The sequence below is a fragment of the Protobothrops mucrosquamatus genome, unplaced genomic scaffold, assembly GCF_001527695.2.
Source record: "Protobothrops mucrosquamatus isolate PMUCROS unplaced genomic scaffold, P.Mucros_1.0 scaffold618, whole genome shotgun sequence".
Taxonomy (NCBI): Eukaryota; Metazoa; Chordata; class Lepidosauria; order Squamata; family Viperidae; genus Protobothrops; species Protobothrops mucrosquamatus.
This window is the reverse complement of record NW_015386914.1, coordinates 21318-46166: the sequence shown is the minus strand read 5'-3', so window position 1 is coordinate 46166 and position 24849 is coordinate 21318. Positions and strand designations below refer to the sequence as shown.

At 44.2% G+C, this 24849-nt stretch overlaps 1 protein-coding gene across 1 annotated transcript in view; it reads left to right on the top strand.

The window, feature by feature from the left end:
• Nucleotides 1-13394, top strand: part of OTOP1 (otopetrin 1) — a 162542-nt gene extending 149148 nt beyond the window's left edge. The window contains exons 5-6 of the mRNA XM_015817660.1: nucleotides 11357-12291; nucleotides 13224-13394. Of these exons, the coding sequence (XP_015673146.1) occupies nucleotides 11357-12291; nucleotides 13224-13394 (1106 nt within the window). The remainder of the gene's footprint in view (nucleotides 1-11356; nucleotides 12292-13223) is intronic.
• The last annotated feature ends 11455 nt before the right edge of the window (nucleotides 13395-24849 follow it).

The window sequence follows — 24849 nt, the reverse complement described above, 5'->3', positions numbered from 1 at the left end:
GAATCTCGGTGTGACCAACCAGGAAACGGGCCAGGCCTGGCCTAGGGGACACTCTGGGTCAGGCACGTGACCATGCCCCACCGGACTAGGCGACTGTGGACTGTGAGCCCCCTCGGCACCTGATTCTGGACACCCGGGTGTTGTTGACCAATCGGTCGGAGGGGCTTCGGGCACACACGCTGGTGGACTCCGGGGCCACAACGAACTTCATGGACCAGGCCTTTGTGGCCCTTTTTAAGGTTCCCTTGGTTCCGGTGGACCCTCCGTTGAGGGTCGAGACTATCGATGGGCGGGAACTCGTGGCGGGGCCCATCAAATTTGCTACTCAGCCCTTGCGCCTCACCATTGGGACCCACGAGGAGGCGATCCAGTTTTACGTCACGGCGGACCTTCATTTCCCATTGGTCCTGGGGATGGCCTGGCTACGGGCCCATGATCCTCAGGTGGCATGGTCGAAAAACGCCATCTCGTTCCTGAGCCTGCAGTGTGTTGATCATCACCGCCACACCTGTGCCGGCCAGGACGTCTCCACCCCGGCCGTCTCCTTGCCTCCTGAGCTGACGTCTTTCGCCGATGTGTTCAGAGAAAAGGAGGCGGACCGATTACCCCCGCATCGACCCTACGACTGCCCGGTGGACCTGCTGCCCAATGCGCCACTGCCCGCGGGCCGCCTGTATTCCATGTCGGAGCCCGAATTGGCCACCCTACGGGACTTTCTGGACAAAAATCTGGCCCGAGGGTTCATCCGGCCTTCGTCCTCCCAGCTCTCGGCCCCGGTCCTCTTTGTGAAGAAGAAGACGGGGGACTTACACCTGTGCTGTGATTACCGGCGCTTGAACGCCATCACAGTGCAGAATCGCTACCCCCTACCGCTCATTCCGGAACTGATGGAGAGGTTGCGGGAGGCCTCGCTCTTCACCAAGCTCGATCTCCGAGGGGCCTACAATCTGGTGCGCATGAGAGAGGGGGACGAGTGGAAGATGGCGTTTGGCACCCGATACGGCCACTTTGAGTACACCGTCATGCCGTTCGGGTTGACCAATGACCCCACGGTCTTCCAGCACCTGATGAATGACGTGTTTCGGGACATGTTGGACCAGTTTGTGGTGATCTACCTGGACGATATTTTGATCTATTCCCAGACCCAGGAGAGCCACCTCCAGCATGTCCGCCAGGTCCTGCAACGCCTGCGGGAGAACCAACTCTATGCGAAGTTGGAGAAATGTTACTTCTTCCAGACTTCCATAGAGTTCCTCGGGCACATCATCACCTCCGAGGGCATCGCGATGGACCCGTGCAAGGTGGAGGCCTTGCACAGTTGGGAACCCCCACGTCGGGTGAAAGACGTCCAGCGTCTGCTGGGGTTCGCCAACTATTATCGAACATTCATCCCGGCCTTCGCCACCCTGACCTTGCCGCTGACCCAACTCCTTCAGAAGAAGGTCCCGTTCCAGTGGGGGTCCCCGCAGCAGCAGGCCTTCGAGATCCTCAAGCAGGCCTTCATCATGGAGCCGGTCCTGAGGCATCCCAATCCACACCGTCCGTTCGTGGTCGAGACGGATGCGTCCAATGTGGCGATTGGAGCGGTACTGCTACAGGCCCCGGTGGATGGCGGCACTCTTTTTCCCTGCGCTTATTACTCCCAGAAACTCAATCCTTCCGAGCGCAACTACACCATCTGGGAAAAGGAGTTACTGGCTATCAAGGCTGCGTTCGAGGCTTGGCGGCATCACCTTGAGGGGGCCCGACACCAGGTGGAGGTGCGGACGGACCATTGGAACCTCGAGCACCTCACCACGGCCAGGAAGTTGAACCAGCGTCAGATCCGTTGGTCGTTGTTTTTTGCCCGGTTCAACTTCCACGTCGTGTACATTCCGAGTAACCTCAACCAGAGGGCGGACGCGCTATCCCGCAAGCTGGAATACTTCTGCCCCAAGGACTCTCTTCCCCCACGGACGGTGCTGCCAGCAGAATCCTTGGCCACGATCCAGGAACCGGCAGACTTGCGGGCTCGGGTGCTGGAAGCGCAGCGCTGTGATGACTGGTCACAGCAACGGAAAGCGGAAGTCAGCCCAGCGTCCCCCTGGACCTTGGAGGAAGGCTTGATGAAACACCGGGGCCGGCTGTACGTGCCCACAAGTCTGCTCCGAGCCCTCGTCATGAACCAGTGCCATGACAACCCCGCGGCGGGGCATTTCGGCCTCTTTAAGACCTTGCACTTGGTGACGCGGACTTTTTGGTGGCCTCGGGTATGGCATGACGTGCATGCGTACGTGATGTCCTGTGCGATGTGCCGACAGCCAAATCCGCGTCCGGCCCACCGCCGGGACTCCTCCAGCCGCTGCCGACACCGGAGAGACCGTGGGGTGCCATCTCCATGGACTTCTTAACAGATCTACCACTGTCCGCCATGTTCACGACTGTCCTTGTGGTGGTGGACATGCTCACCAAGATGGCCCATTTCATCCCGTGCCACGGACTGCCATCGGCCCGCACCATGGCCCGTCTGTTCCTGCAGCATATCTTTCACCTCCATGGCCTGCCAGATAGGGTGGTGTCGGACCGCGGAGCCCAGTTCACGGCCCGCTTCTGGAAAAGCCTCATGGCCGCGCTGGAGGTGCAGGTGTGTCTGTCATCGTCGCACCATCCGGAGACTGACGGGGGCATGGAGAAGGTCATCGGCATCCTGGAGCAGTACTTCCACTGTTTTGTCAACCAGCGGCAGGACAACTGGGCCGAGTACCTTCCCCTGGCGGAGTTCGCCTTCAACAACTCCCAACACACCTCCACCCAGATGACTCCGTTCCATGCCAACGTCGGCTACCATCCCTTTGTCCATCTCGGATTCCCCTGTTCCCGAGACCCAGGACTTCCTCTCGGAGCTGCAGCCGGTGCAGCAACTGGTGAGGTGGCAGCTGATCCGGGCAAAAGAGGACTATAAACGGGTCGCCGACCGCTCTCGACGGGCAACGCCACCGCTGGACGTCGGAGATCGGGTGTGGCTGTCCACAAAACACCTCCCCACGGACCGGCCGGTGAAGAAACTGGACCATCGTTTTATCGGTCCCTTCCCCGTCAAGGCAGTCATCAGCCCAGTGGCCTACCGGTTGACCCTACCATGCTCCATGCGGATCCACCCTGTTTTCCATCGGTCCCTCCTGGTCTCTGAGGCCCCAGCGAGCCATCTGCGACGCCTGATGACGCCTGCCCCCCCAGCCGCAGCTGATGAGGAGGACACCTCGACGTACGAGGTGGACAGTATTCGGGACTCCTGTTGGCTGAAGGGGCGCTTCCAATACCTCATCACCTGGAAGGGATACGGCCCCAAGGATTTCAGCTGGGTGGACGCGTCTTCCGTTCAGGCCCCTGACCTGGTACAGGCCTTTCATGATCGGTTCCTGTCCCGACCACATCCCGACCGGCAGACCCGGGGGAAGGGCCCTGCGGTGGGGGATAGTGTTGTGGCTCCATCTTGTGAGCCCCTCTTATCGGAGGAAGAAGGCTCCGAACATGAAGGAGAGGAGATGGCCAGGCCTCCCTCTCCAGGACCCTCCTCTTTGGCAAGGCCTCAGGTGTCTCCCGACGGAGAAGAGATTGACCAGGAGCCAGGTGGTTCTGAGATTGGCCAGGAGCCAGGTGTTTTGGATAGTGAGGAAGAGAAGTTGTGGCTGGATCCACGCCAGCGTAGGAGCGACAAGCGTGCGCAGCAGAAAAGGAGACGTGCCAGAGATTAAGCTGAGTCACTGGACCACACCCCGCAGGCTATAAAAGGGAGGTGGTGGCCATTTGGACCTCTGTGACGGACAAAAGCTGAATCTCTGGCAAAGCAGTTTGCTGTGGCTTTAAACTGTGTGTATTGTTTTTTGTTTCTGTGTGCTTGGAGTAAAAGCTCTTGGCAGGCAGCTACGGAGCTGCTGCCAAGTTTCTTATCGGTGAAGTGGTGTCTGGAGAAGTCTTTAACCCTCGGCTGGCTGTTTGGGTGTGTGGGTTGGATGGGACAGAACAATTTCACGGTCTTTACAGACCATAAGCCACTGCTGGGGTTGTTTACAACCAACAAACAAACCACACACATAATTTCTCCTAGAATGTTGAGATGGTCAATTTTCCTTTCTGCATATGACTACATACTGGTTCACAAACCAGGCAAAGAAATGGGCCATGCAGATGGCCTTAGCAGGTTACCTTTAAAGCTTATTGAACCAGATCCTGCTCCAGCTACTATCTATTCAGAATTTGCCTGAGTCCCCCCTCAATGCAAGGGATGTGGCTGCAGAAACAGCCAATGATCACACGTTAACACATGTGTTGACATGGGTACTGTCAGGATGGCCTGACACATGTCCTGGCACAGAGTTCCAGAGTTTCTGGAAGAGGAAGCATGAGCTATCCACCTTTAAGGGTTGTGTCCTATGGGGAAGCAGGGTAGTGATCCCAACCTCGTTGAGGACTAGAGTCTTACAGTCTCTGCATGACGGACATCCGGGAATAGTCAAGATGAAGGCGCTTGCGCATAGCCATCTTTGGTGGCCTGGGCTTGATAAGGAGATTGAGACCCAGGTCCATGGGTGCCATGTTTGCCTAGACTGCTTCTAGGCCTGAAATGCCTCAGGCTCCTATACATAGGTGGGAGGAGACACATGCCCCTTGGTCGAGGGTTCATATCGACTACGCTGGCCCCTTTCAGGGTCAATTCTTCCTCATTGTTGTGGACAGCCATTCCAAGCGGCTGGAGGTTGCTCCAGTCTCCACCACAACTGCTGCCAGGACCATCCAGGTGTTGAGAGGGATCTTCACCTCCCATGGGCTTCCAGATGTCCTTGTCTTCGACAACGGACCTCAATTTACTTCTTCTGAGTTTCAGGCTTTTCTACAGGCCAACATGATCTGCCATGCTACTTCGGCACCCTTTCATCCAGCTTCCAACAGCCAAGCTGAGCACATGGTGTGCACAACCAAGGATGCCTTGAAGAGGCTCATGCATGGGAGCTGGCATCACAGGTTAGCTGACTTTCTTCTTTGCCACCGCACCACACCTTGTACAGCTACTGGAAAGAGCCTAGCCGAACTCCGCTGGGGTCGTCGTCTCATTACTAAACTGGACAGGTTGCACCCAGACCGGGTGGCTTCACAGGTGTCACAGCTGCGGGCACCTAGGAGACTATAGGTGGGCGATCTGGTTTGGACAAGTAACTATGGACCTGGACATCTCTGGGTGACAGAAGTGGTCTGCAAAGTCACTGGGCCGCTGTCTTACGAAGTGGCCTTGGAAGATGGTTGTGTGTTACGTCGGCACATTGACCAACTGCACTGGAGGCTTCCCAGTCACCCTTCCGCTCCTGACTCTGCTCTCGGGGGTGGGAGGAGGACCACAATCATGATCGTGGATCTCAGTCTCTCTGCGAAAGCGGAATTGCACATGCACCAGAAGGGGGTTTTGCCAACGAGGCGGCTCCTGATTCTGGCACTGGGTCCATGCAATACTACACACAACTGGCTGTTCAGGCCACTCCGTCTGCTGATCTTGGGCTCACAGGACAGTGTTCCCAAGAGGGGTCCATTGTGGACTTGGGGAATTCCACCCCACCAAGGAACTCTGGTCTGGGTTTACAGGATCCGGCCAATCAGCATGATGGAGGGTTGCCTGAATCTAGGGGGCATCAAAGTCCTAGTCTGCCGAGCCTGGCAGGTGAGATTGCAGGCCAGGCAATTACAACCGCTCCAAGAAGATCAGAGCGGGCCAGAGGTCCACCCAAGCATTTACAGGACTATGTAAGATTCGTTTCAGTAGGTGGGCAAGCTTAAGGGTACTTAGAAATCAGAACACGCTCAAAAGAACAAGTGTTAGATTTATAGTAGTGCAAAATAGTAAGTGTTCACTTGTTTTGAACTAAGAGGGGAGGGGTGTTATGTCCTGGGCCTGCTGAGTGACTCAGCAGGTGCAGGAAGCTGCAGAGAGCCCCGGGTAGACCACATGGTTACCCGGGACCAGACAGACTGTCTCCAGCCTATTGCGCACGCGCAAGGTGGGAGAATCCATTGCATTGATTGGCTGACACTGTCCCTGCAAAGGGGTATATAAAGGAATCCGCGCCATTTTGTTTTGGTTCTGTTGGAGATTCAATAAAGAAGCATCTGTCTGCCTCGTCTCAATGCCTTACCAATGCACAGAACAGAACAGATTCCATTATATACTTCTTTCATTTTGGTTCCACATTTGTAGGGGATGCAAACATTTTCAATTATTGTACCTTACGCTTCATCTTTTTTTAGCACATAGCCAATTGGAATATTTGTTGTATTAAGAACTTTACAATACAATATTATAATGGTTGGTTGGTTTCTTTAGTTTAGTTTCTTTAGTTTCTTCATTTTCTATGATTTTCTCTATTTTATGGTCCCACCAGTTCTTGCTTTCAGGCAAATGATATATCTTGTAGATCTTCCAATTAGCCATTATTGCTACTTTGTCATGCTGCTGCTTGTAGTCAGTCTGTGCAAACTTCTTGCAGCAGCTTACCAGGTGGTACACTGTTTCTTCAGTTTCTTTACAGGTGGCATTTACTGTCTGTTGCTGTCTTCTCAATTGTCTTTGTATGCATTTGTCCTTAAGATTTGGTCTTGTGCAGCCAGAATTACTCTCTCGGTCCCTTTCTTCAACTTTCCTGCTCTTAGCCATTGCCAGGTCTTGTTGTTATCTGCTTTCCATGCTATTTTTTTTAATGTACTGGCCATGTAGTGCTTTGTCTTCCTATGCCTCCATTCTGTTTTTCATTTGGTCTTTCTTGTAGGCCAGTTTGGTCTCTCCAGTAGACAGTAAGCCTTCCTGGTGTACTAACTCCAGTGCATCTTCTTCATTGTCTTTCAGATATTCTTCCAAAACTATTTCTTCTTCCTCAACCATCTGATATATTTACAACATTCCACACCCACCGATTTGCCTTGGTAGATAGAGTCTGTCAATGTCACTACGAGGATGAAGGGCATGATTCATTGTCATTATTTTTCTGATCTTCCTATCTGTTGTGTCCTGAGCCTGCTAGAGCAGAAAGCAGGCTCAGAATTGTTGCAAACGGTCCCAGGCAAACCAAAAGCTGCCTGAGACCAGACAGGGTGGTGCCAGCCTTGTGCGCATGGTCGCGAAAATGGTCAGTTCCTATTGGGTCACACTGTCTGGGTCTCAGGCCCTATAAAAGGCCTGCGTGCTTTTTGCTGTTTGCTTGGTTATAGGAGAAGAGTAATAAAGAGCTTGTTGTTTCACCATGTGCCTTCGTCAATTGTCAACGAACGGAAAACACAACACTGGCGACAAAGGTGGGATCCCTGCAAGCAAGAAAAACAAATAGGACTCACCAAGGAAGTCCTAAAGACTGGGAAGACGGCGTCCTGCATTCGCGACTCAGCCTGTCAGTACAGCATCACTGGAGGTGAGCTCGGCAAAGGGACCCTTCCCCCAACTACTAGCTTGCAGAGGAGGCAATTAGCGAAGGCCGTAAAAGTTTACTATATCGAAAATTGGCCGCTTGACTGACTTTGATGTCTCCCACCCAGAGAGATGGGATTCCCATGTTCAAAAAGGGGAAAAAATGGATCCAGGAAACTACAGACCAATCAATACCTGAGAAGATCCTGGAAAAGATAATCAAGCAATAGTTCTGATAAGTTATAAGTTATAAGTAGAAGCCACCATGGCTTTGTCAAAATCAGATCATGCCAAACAAATCTTATTTCATTCTTTGACAAAGTGACAAAACTAGTGGACCAGCGAAATTCTGGGAATATAATTTATTTGGACTTCATAAGGCCTTTGACAAAATAGACCACAACCTACTACATGATAAGATAGAAAAATGTGGGTTAGACAGCATCACCACCAGATGCATTTGTAACTGGCTGACAAACTGCACTCAATATGTAGTTCTTAATGGAACTACATTTACATGGAGGGAAGTAAGTAATTCCATTTTAAGCCCAATATTCTTAAACATTTTCATAAAATATTTAGATGAAAAATACAAAGGGAACTCATCAAATTTGCAGATGATGCTAAACTGACAGGAATAGTTAACACCCCAAAAGAGAGGTCAAGATTGAGATGGATCTCAACAGACTTATACATTGGGCCCTATGTAATAAAATGAAATTCAATATAGAGAAAAGTAAGGTTTTACACTTAGGCAAGAAAAAACAAATGTACAGGTATAGAATATGTGGAACCTGGCTCAAGAGCAGTGACTGTGAGCAGGGATTTGAAGTTCTAATGGACAATCACTTAAATATGAGCCAGCAATGTGCAGCGGCAGCCAAAGAAGCAAATGCAATCCTTGGCAGCATTAACCGAGGGATAGAATCAAGATTACATGAAGTGTTAGTACCACTTTATAATGTCTTGGTAAGACCACACTTAGAATACTGTGATAAGAGCTGGACACCCCCTCCTCACCCCAGTGAGGAAATAATCAGACAAACTCACCTGACCCAGCAGCTGCCCCAGGCTAGATGGCAAACACTTAACACACACTGAATAGATAGCAAACACTTAACATACACTGAAAGGAGAACTGGCTAGCAGCAATTAAGATTAACAAACACACAACAATAAAGCCATTAACANTAAGAAGGAAATCTGCCCAACAAAAGTCAATAACCAACAAATCAGGAAAGGCAGATTCAAACTCACCAATCAGAAATGACAAGTTTGGAAACCACAAAAGGGTATAAAAACCCCTGTTTTGAGACCATTCTGTCTAGCTAGCCGGGGATTCTTGCTGAATTGTCACTCAACTTGATCCTCGTGAATAAACCTCTCTTTCTGGTAGCTGGCTTCACGATCTATTTTTCTTTGGCGCTACGCTGACAGGAGAAACCCGGCTGGAAGAGCCGAACGGGGGATTCCTCCCAACAACTGCATCCAGTTTGGGTCACCACGATATAAAAAAAGAGACTCTGGAAAAGTGCAGAGAAAATTGAATCTCAAATGAAGATGATTTAAATGGCTAGAGGCTAAAATACATGAAGAACGGTTGCAGGAATTTGGTATGTCTAGTAGTCTAGTGAATAGAAGGACTAGGGGTAACATAGCAGTGTTCCAATATTTGAGGGGCTGCCAGAAAGAAGAGGGGATCAACCTATTTTCCAAAGCACTAAAAGGCAACACAAGAAGCAATGGATGGAAATTAATCAAAGAGAAAAAACTAGAACTAAGGAGAAATTTCCTGACAGTGAGAACAATTAACCAGTGGAACAGGATCCCCTCAAAGGTTGTGGGTGCTCCATCGTTGGGGTTTTTAAAGAAGAGACTGTACCACTGGTACATTAACAAGTGGCAGGTGGTACGCAGCCCTGCCTAGCCAAGTGTAGTGGGGGAGGGAAAGAGCCAGCGCAGGCAAGGACTTATTGTGAGAGAGTCCTCTGCAGTAGCAGAGTTGCTGGGGCAAGGCAAAGGCCCCAGGCTCACTTCTTGCTCACCCTCCCCCATGAGAGAGGAGGAGGAGGAGGGGGACGGAGACAGGAGAGGCTATAAAGGAGGCAGTTTGGGTGGGAGAGGGAGAGAAAAAAAGGCAGCAGCCTTGGGAGGAGGCAGAGTCAGCTCTAGCTGCACTGAAGGGAAAGAAAAAGGAGGAGGGTGGGGGGAGAGGAGAGGAGATCAAGCAGGCTGGCCATGAGCTTATCTACAACTGCTGTGGCAGCCACTTGTGCTGGCAGCAGCAAACAGGCAAGAAATGCAGTGGGGGAGGGATCACCCTCCAAGAGGAGTGAAAAAAGGCAGCAATGGCTGGAGGTGAGGCAGGGAGATGGAGAGTGGAAGGATTCTTATGTGCTTTTGTGACTTTGAAGTCCTGGGATTTGTGCAATGTGGGCTTTCTGTTCTTAAGGAGTGTTTGGCAATTTCTATTTGGCTGATGGCTCCTGTTAGTTTCTATTGCTCTGCTATTGTTAGCTGTAAGTTTTGCTGCAAGGGATTTTGAAGTATTTTTCTCCTGAATGGATTTTGCCTGTAGCATTCCTTTACTTAAGAATAGAGCCATTTGGCAAGGCTGCCTTAGCGGCAGCCAGTACTTACTACATTTTTTTCTTCCTTAAGTGCCAGCTGCTTAAGTTTCTTTTCTAGCCAGTAGCTAATTCTTAAAGGGGAATGTGCCTTTTTAAGCAAGTTCACTCAGCAGCTTGTCTTTTCTGTCTTTGGAGGCTTTTCCTTGTTTGATGAATATATGGAAGAGAGAAAATATGGGGGGCTGGTTGGTTTCAAAGTCTTCCTTCAGAAGGAGATGGGAATGAGAAAGAGGGAGGGAGGGAAGTCCCGCCTTAACACTTGGCCACCAGCAACCCTGCCATTGACTTTGCTTGTCAAAAGGTTGCAAAAGGGGATCACATGAGCCTGGAACACTGTGACCGTCATAAATATGAATCAGTTGCCAAAAATCCAAATATAAATCACATGACCCTGGGCATGCTGCAATGGTCATAAGTGTGAAAAATGGTCATAAATCATTTCAGTGCAATTGCAACTTTCAACAGGTTTTTTGTTTTTTTTTGGTCATCACGTTTTTGACACCTTGCTAGGCGGTACTCGAATATTGCCATATCCTAAAAGTGGTACAATTGGTGAAAAGGTTGAAAAGCCCTGGACTAGAAGACCTCCAAGGTCCTTCCAACTCTGTTATTGTGTTAACTTTTTGTCACAGCTGAGCATATAAATTTAGGAAAAATATCATATTAAGAGTTGTGATTTCTTATTTAAGATATGAATATTATTTGTCCCTGACTATGTAATACTTATTATTACAGGTGGTTCTTGACTTATGACCACAGTTTTGCATAAAATTTCTGTTGCTAAATTGGTTGTTAAGTTGTTAAGTGAGTTGTACTCTATTTTACAACCTTTCTTGCCAGAGTTGTTATGTGAATCACTGCAGTTGTTAAGTTAGTAACATGGTTGTTAAGTGAATCTGACTTTCTCTTTGACTTTGATTGTCAGAAGGTCACAAAAAGGTGATCACGTGACACTGCAACCATTATAACTATGTTATCATGGTTAGTTATCATGCATCTGAATTTTGATCATGTGACCATGCATCAGTTATCATGCATCTGAATTTTGATCATGTGACCATGGGGATGCTGCAATGGTCATAAGTGTGAAAAATGATCAAAAGTCACTTTTTTCCATGTTGTTGTAACTTCAAACACTCACTAAATGAACTGTTGTAATTCAAGGACTGCCTGTATAAGTTCCTAGTATATTATACTAAAATATAATAGTATTTGTATCCTGCATTTCCTTAGTAACTAGGGATTTTAGGCATTTTAGGAATAAGAAATGATTTCATTCTTTTTTTCTTTTCTTTCTGCATAGAACTGGATGATCATACACCACTTTGCAACTGTACCTCCACTACCCTCTGTTCCATATTTTCCCAAGGAATATATTATTTATACCCCTTCAATATTGAGTACCACATTTTAGCATCCACAATGCTGTACGTGGTCTGGAAAAACATTGGGCGTAAAGTTGAATATCTACAGCCACATAAGATGCCATTCAAGTTTCAGGGCAAAGCAATAGGCAACATCTTAGGTCTAGTAGTATTTATTACAACAATAGCAGTTGTAGTTGTTTATCTTATTCAGATTGGGCGTTCAAAATTAAAGAGTGAACTAGCACTTACTATGTTTTACTTGTATGCCATCACAGTACTGGCACTCATGTGTGCAGCTGGTATTGTGGCGATTCTAATCTATAGACTTGAAGACAAATCACTGGATGTTTCTAAAAATCCAGCTAGAAAACTTGATGCAGACCTCTTGGTGGGGACCGCCTCAGGCTCCTGGCTTCTTTCTTGGGGTTCTATTCTTGCAATTATCTCTGCTCAGTCCCATCCTGCATATACATGGTTCAATTTGCCCTACTCTGTGCTTGTTATAATTGAGAAATACATTCAGAACCTCTTCATAATTGAATCTATACATCGTGAGCATGACAAGAGTAATGATGACATTAAAACTCTGCGAATATTAACAGTGTCCAGTGGAAGCAATCTTTCCCCTACAGCTTCCTACAAAGAAATCTATAATGGAACAAATGGAGAGTTGTCATCCATATATTATGGAAATAGTTATCCATCTGAGAACAGTTCCAGTTGTGCTTTCCATGAAAACATCGATCAGAGCAAGATTCCAGTCCCTCCATCCTCTCCAGATTTCTCACTCACTCTGAGAAACTTCTCTGTCAACAGCAAAAGAAGTATCTTGAAGAATATTGCTGTATTTTTGTTCTTGTGTAATCTCTCAGTAAGTATTTAAAATAATGCAATTTATTCTATAGTGGGACAATTTCCCTCAGTGTGTTTTGTCTTTAACATTAACTTGGTCTGCAGAAATCAGAAGATGAAATTCTTCCTACTCATGTAACTTGTCAAGTAGCTGAATGAATACAACCACCGGAGGCCAGATGAACTGTTGGACATCTTGCCTTTTCTCTTCCAAAGAGTAAGCAAAGATTGAACTTGCTTGCTCTTCAACCAACAAAGATAGCCAAATTAGCGTAATAAAAAACCCCTCAATTTCTGGTCACAAACTAGCAACCAAGCATCATTCTCAAAAGGGAGAGGAATTGAGAAGGAAGAGGGTGGTCTGTTCTAGAAATTACAAAATGCAAACAGATCTGCTGGGCAAAGCATATTATTATATGCTTCTCCCCCCCCCCAAAGGAAGATTTTATCTCCTTTATTATCATCTACAGCAGGGGTGTCAAACTCGCAATGTCACGTGACGTGTCACGATGTATTGCGACTTTTTCTCCATTGCCGGCAATGGGGTGGGCGTGGTTTTGGCATGATGCATCTGGCCCATAGGCCGGCAGTTTGACACCCCTGATCTATAGGCACTAGGGGCTACTCAACCATATTAGCCAGCTGGCAGATATGTTTTAAACTAGTCCCCTTACTTCTCATAGCTATTTTTAAAATTATTTATTTTATCCAATTAATATTAAGTTCTATTGTTTTTTTCAATCTATAATTTTAAACCTAAGAAAGGGGTTTTGAAACCAGGACAAAGATTACATGATAATGTGAACAAATAATACAAAATAAAATTTGAAATTCTGCAACTGAATTTTTAGTTAAATTATATGAATCAAGCTGAAAAATACTGTTCCCAGCATAATCTCACAGAAACAGTGTCATCTAGATTTTTTTAAAAAAAATGTTCTTTTTTTATAGCTTTGGATTCCACAAGCTTTTGGTTGCCGCCCTGAATATGACAATGGCCTGGAAGAAATGGTTTTTGGATTTGAACCTTGGATCATTATGGTGAATCTTGCAATGCCCTTTTCCATTTTCTACCGGATGCATTCAGCTGCCTCCCTCTTTGAGGTTAGCTGCAAAATGTAAATTGTATAATTTCATCAAGAAGGAAGTATGAAAGGCTGGGAAGATAAATATACTTGATAGATCTTGAAGATCCAAGATCATTTAAATGAATCCATCTGACATCTCTTCACTCCTTTGTGGGGAAATTTAAGCAAACAATATATCTGTAAAAGCATTGAGCCAATACACAGCTGCAGGGTTGCAGATTTTAAGAAAAAGAGCTGATTTGGCACTTAAATGGACATGGATGTTTTACCTCCCACCCCCACTCTGTACTTCCAATATGTGGTGCAGAAATCAAGGAAAAGAGCAGGATCTTGTAAGCTGCTGCTGCTGCCAGGTGCCAGGTGAGCATCTCTGCTTTCTTTAATTATCTGTTCCCTTCTGATCCAGAGCAGGTATGTCTCTGCAATGCCGAGCTCAAAGAGGATGTTTGAGACTGCAGACTATGTCAATGACAACATTACAGAATCAAATGAAATGAAAAAGCAGTATCCCCACCAAAGTACTGTACACCTATATTAATACTACTACTAATAATAATTACAATAAATATTCAATAGTGTCATTGATTTTTCATCCGTAAAGGTGAGGGAGGTCAGAATTATAAAATTTAAGCCTCTGCTTGTAAAAGGAGAGAAATAACCAAATACAGGTAGTTGTAATTGTGGAAAATGGTCATAAGTCACTTTTTTCAGTGCTGTTGTAACTTTGAATGGTTACTAAATGAATATAAGTTGAGGACTATTTGTATAGTAGTGAAACCTTTTGAACATATTGATAATCAGGATGTACTGAGTAGATGTAATTTTTTTTTCAAAAGAACACTTTTCTTCTGAAAAAATAATATGAAACAGTAAACTATTTCATTAGAGAGGTGTCTAGACATAATAATTACATAATTTTGAAAGTCATATGTTTATTTATATTTGTTTATGACATTCCTAATAGAGTGGCAATTTGAGTTTTAACTTTCATTAGCTGCATACTACTACTACTACTACTACTACTAATAATAATAATAATAATAATTATTATTATTATTATTATTATTATTATTATTATTATTATTAAACAAAAATGGCAAACCCAGTTTGAACATCTGTCTGACTTCGATGAATAATAATAATAATAATAATAATAATAATAATAATAATAATTATTATTATTATTATTATTCATCGAAGTCAGACAGATGTTCAAACTGGGTTTGCCATTTTTGTCTACCTATTGAGTTCTTACCAAGGTCTTGGGATAGGCAGAGCTGGATGTTTGATGGTATTATAGATATTGTCGCAGGATGGAAGCTGTTCCCAGTACAGCCGCCTTTTGCAATTGACTGATGGCAAATTTGTCAATGCCAATGGTGTTCGAGTGGTGCTCCGGTTGTTTTGGTAGTTGAGGGCAACCGAACTAGCCTCATCGGACTCGATTGGTTTGATGCCTTGGGAATTCAAGTGACTGGGTTAAATAGCTTGCAAATGTCGAGCCTCTTGGCAGTTTGTAAAGAGTTTGCTGATGTTTTCAGCTCAGAGTTAGGGGAATACAAAGGCCCCCCAATTGCCCTATGGCTTGATCCTACAATAGCCCCAATAAGGATAAAGCCTCATCGGGTGCCTTTTGCCCTGAAGCAGAGAATTAATGCAGAGCTAGACAGGCTATTGCAACAAGGATTTTAGAGCCGGTGGATATCAGTTCATGGGAAACTCCCATAGTCACGCCACTTAAGGCCAACAGGGAAATCTGCATTTGTGCCGACTATAAATGCACGCTAAACAAAGCCCTCCAGCAGCACTCCTATCTGGTGCCTGTAGTCAGCCACATTTTGGCATCTCTACAGGGAGGTCGCATTTTCGCCAAATTAGATTTGGCTCAGGCCTATCAGCAGCTGCCGGTGGACGACGCCACGGCTAAAGCCCAGAGTATAGTAACCCACAGGAGAGTTTTCAAGGTACGGTGGTTACAGTTCAGGGTTAGTGTAGCCCTGGGCATCTTTCAGAGCATAATGGAGTGCACGCTCTGCAACATTCTGGGTGTGTGCCCGTATTTCGCTGATGACCTCATAGCCGGGGAATCAGTCAAAAGCCTCACTGACCAGCTTAGGGCAGTCTTGCAGCGTTTCTGCGAAGTGGGTCTGAAGCTCAAGCAGGAAAAATGTAAGATTGGGGTTACTTCTACAGAGTTCCTGGGGTTTCGCATAGATGCTGAAGGCATTCATCCTGCTGAATCCAAGCTCAAAGCAATTCAGCAGGCACCTAGTCCCAAGACAAAAGGAGAACTTCAGGCCTTTCTGGGATTCCTTAATTTCTATCACGCATTCCTCCCCCACAAGACTGCAGTGGCAGAGCCGTTATACTGGGTCTTGGACAAGAAGGCTCCATGGAAGTGGACAAGTGTCCACGAGAGAAGTTTTGCAGCAGTTAAAGCATTGTTGTCATAAAATGCAGTGTTGGCCCATTTCAATGAGCAGTTGCCAATCAGCATTGCATATGATGCATCCCCATACAGGATTGAAGCTGTGTTAAGCCATCTTAGTGCTGATGGGACACAAGTTCCTATAGCCTATTATTCTAGGACTCTCTCTTCAGCAAAACGCAATTATGCACAAATCGATAGGGAGGCATTGGCCATTGTGGCAGGCATAAAAAAGTTTCATGACACTTCCGGTTCCGGATCGCGGTGCCTCTAGTCGTACGAAGAGACTCGTCTCCTCGTCAGCTAGCTTCCCTCCACTGGTAGACCCTTATGCGGGTCGAAAGTCGCCCTGGAGAGTGCGACTTCTGTCAAAGAGGCTTTGCTCAGCTGCGGAGGAGCGGCGGCTCCTCCAGCTGTCTGGGCCAACTCTGAGGGCCGACGGAGAAGAAGATCGGCCAGTAAAATGGCTGATCACCTAGCCTCTCCAAACTGCAAGTCAAAGAACATCTAAGCTTGAAAAGCCACCGTGGTGAATCCGGGTGAGACTTATTTTTTTGCTCCCCTCTTCATTCTATTTTGCTTTTTTTTTTTTTTGCCTGTAAGAGCCCTGTTGGAATTATTTCCCTGGCTTGGAAAAGCAGCTTCTACATGTTTGGGAAGAAAGGTGTTGAACAAAAGAATAGAACAAAATCTTAAAGACTATATTTTATTTTTATATGTTTTGGGATACTGAAAAAATTATTTCCTAAGAGCTGTACCCTAAGAGTTTATGTTGTTGTGGGTTTTTTTGAGCGGCATTATCATCTTATATTGGAAGAGTATTTCTTTCTCCACTTTTTCCTTAAAAAATAGAAAAAAGGAAAAAATGGCTCTTGAAAAAGATTTTTTAGCTTACTGAGGACATCTATTGGTCAAAAGTTAATATTGTAATTTTTGATTATTTGGAGATGAGATGGTTTTGGCCTTCAAATTGTTTTTTAAGAGAAAGATAACTTGATGCAGCTGTGGGATTTCTGGGGTTGGATATTCTTCAACTGCTGTTAGCTACAGCCTCCACCAAAAGGGAAAAAAAGGATTTCTCTTCAACTATTTATAAAATGGAGCCTCACTCACATTTAAATTGTAAACTTATACTGGAAAAGATCTATGAGGCTAAAGAAGAAATATGTGGTACAATGAAAGAGTTCACTACAGAATTAAGAGTCAGAATCTCTCCCTTAAACTTCAAAATTGACTCTCAGACTACACCTGACTATTCTATAAAACAGATTAAAGCAATGAGGCTTTATCTTTAAGAGGAACAGAAGACCAATGCAGAGGCCAAGATGGTTTTCACTGATTCAAATGATATTACAAGCAACAAAGAGAGACTTATCAGCTGGAAGGGAAGCTTTGCTATGAAAATCTGCCTGGCATAAGAAGAAGGCCAGAATAAGACTGAAAAGAAGTGACATTTAAAATTTTATGTAATGGATTAAAGGCAATCTAGAATTATGGATTGATTTAAGGACTAAGATTATGAGCTAGAAGTAAGAGAAATGGGCGACTAATGGAAGACATATATTAAATTGACTAAGAATGTATTTTTTGGATTGATAGGTTTATCTATATGAAAATTAGTATATAATAGAAGGAAGAAAATTGAAGAGATGTTTTAGATCTGGATTGAATTAATAACTAAATGAATGTTAATCTAATAAGATGATTTGTTTGTTTGATGCCCAATGGATTGAAATGATTTAAGGTTTGATATTATCTTGTCAGTTTAAAAAGATTGATTGATTGATGGATTAGATATGTATAAGATAGATCAATATTTTAACTTAAAAAGGAGATATTTTTATGTAATGGATTAAAGGTAATCTAGAATTATGGATTGATTTAAGGACTAAGATTGTGAGCTAGAAGTAAGAGAAAAATGGGTGATTAATGGAATATACATATTAAATTGATTAAGAATGTGTCTTTTAGAATGATAGGTTTATTTGTATGAAAATTATTATGTAATGTTGAGTTAATTTAATAAGATGATTTGTTTGTTTGATAACATGGACGTTATTAGTTATGATAATTAATTGGATGAAATTTGAATTCTGTTTAATGGATTGAAATGATTTAAGGTTTGATTTTACTCTGTCAGCTTAAAGAGATTGATTGATGGATGGATTAGATATGTATAGGATAGATTAATATTTTATTTTAAATAAGGGATATTAGTGGAAGAAAAAATAAATAAAATTTATGATAAAATTAAGGAACTAGAACATATTTGGAAGGGATACCTGAATTGATAATGTTTTTATTTAAAGTTAATTTGATTACGGTATTGTAAATTTATAAAGCTTTAAAAACAGGTCCAGGTTGAATAAATTTAAGCTAGAATTAGATTATCTTAAATAAATTATGCTATTTAAGGGAAAAGAGAGGGAATACTTGATGTATTGATTGAATTACGTATATATGTTTTGTTTTTGGGTGTTTGATTACCCTAGCACCACGGTGTGTCTTGAGCACTTTGTCTTAAGAATAAAAAAAACAATAAAATTTGTTTTAAAAAAAAGTTTCATGACTTTTTGTATGGCCCCCATTTCACGGTCTTCACTGACCACAAGCCACTTCTGGGGTTGTTCACTACGAACAAGCAGACACCCTAGATGATCTCTCCTAGGATGTTGAGGTGGTCAATATTCCTGTCCGCTTACAATTATTGTCTGGTTCACAAACCGGGTAAAGAAATGGGCCACGCAGACGGCCTTAGTAGATTGCCTCTACAGCTATTAGAGCCAGATCCTGCTCCAGCTAACCGCATCATGGCTATCCAGGATTTGCCGGAGTCTCCTCTTAATGCAGGGGATGTAGCTGCCGAAACAGCTTCAAACGACACGCTGAGCCGCATGTTGAACTGTGTGCTCACAGGATGGCCGGAAACGTGTCCCGGCCCTAACTTTCAGAGTTTTTGGAGAAGGAAGAACGAGTTATCTGCTTACAAGGGTTGTATTTTGTGGGGCAGTATGTTGTAATCCTGACCTCACTGAGGGCTAGAATCCTTAATTCTCTGCACGAGAGACATCCAGGAATAGTCTGGTTGAAGGCACTCACGCGAAACTACCTTTGGTGGGCTGGGCTCAATAAAGATATTGAGGCCCAGGTCCACAGATGCCTCATTTGTCAGCAGTCACGGCCAGAAATGCCACACATCCCAGTGCAGATGGGAGACCACACAAGCCCCGTGGTCGAGGATTCATATTGATTTTGCAGGCCCCTTTCAGGGGCAACTCTCATAGTCATGGACAGCTACTCCAAGTGGTTAGAGGTCGCTCTAGTTTCCACTATGACTACTGCTAGGATCATCCAGGTTCTGCGCAGCATCTTTGCAACGCATGGGTTCCCTGATGGCATAGTCTCAGACAACAGGGCTCAATTTACTTCTGCAGCGTTTCAGTCCTTCCTAAGGGTGAATATGATTAGGCATGCCACTTCGGCTCCTTTTCACCTGGCCTCTAACGGCCAAGTGGAACGCATGGTCAGAACGACCAAGGAATCCTTGAAGAGGATTGCAACTGGCAATTGGCACCATAGGTTGGCAGATTTCCTACTCTGCCAACGAACAATGCCCTGCACTTCTACAGCAAAAGCCCAGCTGAATTAAGATGGGGGCGCCATTTGATCACAAAGCTGGATTGCTTACATCCAGACAGGGTTGCTTCACAGGCACAGCAGCCTAAGGCTCTGAGGCACTTGCAAGTGGGTGACCCAGTGTGGCCGTGCAACTAATGGCAAGGGGCACTGTGGGTGGTAGCTGTGGTTTGCAAGGTGTCAGGGCCGCTTGTGGGGGAAAATGCATGTGCAGCAAACTGCTGTGGTTTCCCCCCCACAAACCTCATAATTCTATAACCTTTTGATACCCTTTGTCCCAATGAAGCAGCCAGAAGGTCATCCCCTTTTGACTTAATGCCTCACCTACCTAAACAGATAACATGCTTAAATCTCTTCCTGTCTTTGTTAAGCTCTTTCTCCTTTTGATCCACCTGATCATGTAATGTGTTACTAGGAATTTTCTAATGAAGAAACTTGATGTCAGCATCTAATGGTTAAACTTGTGAATGTAAAATGTCAGCATTTAATGGTAAAGCCTATGTATGTAAAAAGTATATAAAACCAATAAACACACAGAGACTCTCAAGCTGTCTCAAGCTGTGACAAGCAGCTTTGCAGCAGCTTCAAATCTCTGCTCAAGATATGCCTGAGTCTTTTTCTTAGCGTCTTACATCTGGCGCCTTGAACCAGGACATCCCCTCCCGAGGGAAAGCAGCAACCAACATACTTGCAGTCGTCTGGAATAGACCCCTTGGTGCACCTTCTCGTCTTCTCATCCTGCGAGATTTCTCAAACTGTAAGTATGGGCTGTGATTTATCTCACCATCAGCAAAAGCATGTAAGAGAGTTAAGGTTTCTCTTACACAAGTCAGGCATGACGATGCCTGAAAGGGAGATTAGGAAGCTAGTGAGTGAGATAGGGAAAAACTGTCCTTGGTATCCTGAAAGGGGGACGCTCCAACTTAAGGATTGGGAAAGAATAGGTAACACCTTTCATCAGGAACCCCGAGCCTCAGTGGATGTTTTGCATTGTTGGCATCAATGTCGCCACGCAGTGGAAAAATATGGGGCTGATGCAGTACAATTAAGTTCTACTCTCTCTCCAAGTTCTGATCATAAAAAGGTTTCAGTTCCATCAGCTCCTATATCTTCCACGATGGATGTGACACCTTCAGAGCAAAAGAATTCTAGATCTTATGTTTCCATTCGCCATGTATTAGAAAATCAAATGGCGAAAGGGGAGGGAGATATGCAGGAAATAGCAGATATGCTCTCAGTTTGCCCTGTACGTTTGACTGGGCAGGTAGATCCAAATGGAGCCCCAGTGGTTGAATATAGACCACTTTCTTATGCAATCTTAACAGAATTGCGTAAGGGTATAAGAGATACTGGATTAGGAAGCTCTTATATACAAAGTATGTTAGAAGCAACAATGAGGAATCATGTTTTGGTACCAGAAGATTGGAAAACAACAATTCATATGTTATTAACACCAGCTCAGTATGTGGTATGGTATAGTGAGTTTAGACATCAATGTGCATTAAGAGCTGCAACTTCTGGAGGTGCTTACCTCCCAGAGACGTTATATGGCTCTGGTGATTACACTCCAGTGGATGCACAAATTGTTTTGCCTATAGCTACTCTTCAAATATCCTCTGAATGTGCTTACAAAGCTTTGGAAAAGTTCCTATAACTGGGAAACAATCTCAAGCATTTTCAAATATTTGTCAAAAGGCAAATGAACCATATGCAGATTTTATTAACCGTCTGCAAGATGCCTTGAAATGACAAATTGATAATCCTGATGCCCAAGCTGAATTGCTTATGAAATTGGCTAAAGAAAATGCCACCACTGAATGTAAAGGTGCCATCATTGGATTGGGAGCTCAACCAGATTTGGCAGAAATGATTAAAGCATGTCAGGATATAGGGACTGCTTCTTTTCAAACTAATCTCTTAGCTGCATCTATTACAAGAGCTCAGAAACCTCAGGGAAAATGTTATAACTGTGGTAAAATTGGACACTTTAAACAGGAATGCAGAAATCCTGGGGGAGGAATGTACGCCTCCCGATCATTTAAAAATATTGCTGGGAGGCATCCAAAAACAAAATGCCCTAAGTGTAATAAGGGATTTCATTGGGCTAATGAATGCCGGTCGGGAAACTTCAAAGCGGGCCGGTCTCTGGCCCTGGTCCAAACAGAGACCCTTCAGTAATTCCATCAACAATTAATAATACCCCTGCTGCCACTAGAGGGAGTGCTGGGATAGATTTAATTATCCAACAAGAAGTGTGTTTCAAATTTCCAGGAGAAGTACAAGTAGTTCCTTCACAACTTTCTGGACCTCTCTCTTCTGTTGGATTAATTTTGCCTCGATCCAGCATGGGAAAAAAGGGAATTTTTGTAATACCTGGAGTAATTGATTATGATTATACAGGTGTCATCTTTATTCAATTATGGACTAACATGCCACAGACTTTGCTAAGCAATACTAGTCCTGCACAATTATTCCATCTGCCCTATTTTGTCCCTGCAGGGGGTCGTGATAGGGATCGAGGGGACGGCGGGTTTGATTCCACGGATCCCGTTGTAATTGCATTAACCACCCCAATCACCACCCAGCGACCCCGTCAGTCTTTTTTCAGGGTAAGCCTTTTGAGGGCATAATTGACACAGGGGCTGATGTTTCAGTAATTTCAGCTAAAGATTGGCCTGCATCTTGGCCCACTGACCCATGCCATACTGTTTTGGGTGTAAGAGGGCGACAAGGTGCATGACAAAGTACACAATTTCTTTCTGCAAGTCTTCCCAATTCTACTGTAACTGTTCAACTTTGTCCTTTCATTCTTGACATTCATGTCAACTTATGGGGACGAGACTTGCTTAGTAAATGGGGGGCTACCATCACCTTCGATGAATAAAATGTTTGCCTTACCCTTAACTTGGTTAACTACTACACCTGTTTGGGTGGAACAATGACCTCTTCCTCTGTACAGGCCTTAAAAACTCTTGTTCAAGAACAATTACAAGCCAAACACATTGCCCCTTCCACTAGACTATGGAACACTCCAGTTTTTGTTATCAAAAAGAAAAGTGACAAATGGAGATTCCTACACAATCTCTGTGCTGTGAATGCATGTATTCAGCCTATGGGAGCTCTGCAATATGGCACACCCAATCTGAATCTAATCCCACAAGATCATCAATTGATGATCATAGATCTGAAAGATTGTTTTTTCTCCATACCTCTGTGCATGGCAGACAGAGAAAAAATTGCATTTACAGTACCAGCTATAAATCACACTGAACCCACTTGCCATTACCTTTGGACTGTATTACCACAAGGAATGTTGAACAGTCCCACTTTGTGTCAATATTTTGTAGCCAATACTTTGGCTCCTTTTCGTAAGCGTCATCCAACAGCATTAATATATCATTATATGGATGATATTCTTATAGGAGCCCCTTCCATCCCATCTTATTGGCTTTCTGAACTTCAAGTAGATCTAGCCAACAGTGGATTACAAATAGCCCCTGAAAAGGTACAGCTTTGCTCACCATATGTGTATTTAGGACACAAACTCCTCCAAAGTTATTCAAGTCCTAATATTCCACAGTTTTCTTTACCTCCTTCTATTTCGCTGGTTAAGCTACAACAAATTTTGGGCACTATTAATTGGGTAAGACCTTATTTTTGCTTACCTACAGGTCTGTTGAGCCCTTTATTTGAGTTACTCACCCGGGGCAAATCCCCTGCAGATGTAATCTCCATTCCTTCGGCAGTGCAAGGTGTTATTAAACAAATTAATTCAATTATAAGAACTAAATTCGTTGACCGTATTCCTGTTCTTAATTCTCTGCTAACCTTATTAATCTTCCCCACTGAGAAATTATCTACAGCAGTCCTTTCTGCTATAAAGAACAATCAAGTTTATTGTATTGAGTGGCTCTACTTACCTAACACTCCTTCCCATGATGTTTTACCCATTCTTCTTGCTATAGCAGATTTAACAGTACAAGGCCGTTTGCGGGCTCTTCAACACACTGGCACAGACTTGGTGGACATTTGTATCCCTCTTGCTAAATCTAATTTTGAATTTGCATTTCAGACATGTCAAGCTTTACAAATTGCTTTGATAGACTATGTAGGGAAGATTTCCTATCATTTACCTAAAGACCCTCGCTTTACATTCTTAATGACTTTCTCTCTTCACATTTCCTCTATGCTTTCAAATCAGCCTTTGTCTGATGCTATTACTGTATTTTCTGATGGCGGCAAGACTAGAGGAGCAATCACATATCAAGATGAATCAACAGCAAAATGGCACACTTTTTACACAGCTGTGCAACCCACACCGCAACGATCGGAACTTGCAGCTGCTATTCTTGCTTTTCACACTTTTGCTCAAAAACCATTTAATCTCATTTCTGACTCTCACTATGTCTGTCAACTTATTGTTAATTTACCTGGTGCTTATGTAACACCCAGACTAGATGCTAATTTATTATCTTTGTTTTTAACTTTGAGGCATTTATTACAGGATCATACTCATCCATATTTTGTTTCACACATTCGAAGTCATTCCTCTTTACCTGGACTTCTCTCTGAAGGTAATGCTCAAGCAGACGCTGCTGTTCACATCTTACCCACGTTGTTTTCTGATCCCTTTTATAGTCACTCTTTTTTCCATCAAAATGCTCGTGGCCTGGCACAATCCTGCCATATTCCTCTAAGCCAAGCAAAACAAATCATTTCTGCTTGTCCTCAATGTGCAGGTCTATCCCCTATAGGAGACACAGGTGTTAACTCACGTGGTTTAGAAGCCAATCAATTATGGCAAATGGATGTTACTCATGTTCCATCTCTAGCACCTTGGAAATATCTCCACGTTTCAATTGACACTTTTTCCGGTGCCATTTGGGCAACCCCCCAACGGGGAGAAACCTCTAATCATGTCATTTCCCATCTTATGGCTGCTATTACGGCTTTGGGAAAACTGGCTGTTATAAAAACAGATACACTTCCACTATCTTCCTACAGTTTTGCACTACATGGAATATTCTTCTTCATCATGGCCTTCCCTATAATTCTACTGGCCAAGCTATTGTGGAACGAGCCAATCGTTCAATTAAAGAATGTTTACTTAAACAATTAAAAAAGGAGGGATCAAGGGTACCTAATTTGGCATGGATAACTCGTCAAGTCAATAAAGTCTTAATAACTTTAAATCAGCTAAATATTTCTTTTCAAAACACTACTGCCGATTTGTGGTTATGGAGGCACCATCTTATAAAGATCTGTTATATTTGAGTGGTAGTGGTGAATGGTGCCTCAAATCAATAGATGTTTTGAGACGGAAGTATCCAGACTTTTCTTGGCTTGTGTATAGACAAATTCAAGAGAGATGGCGAATTGATAAAAAAACTGCTTCTTTTATGGAAAATGGGAATTTTTTGAAACA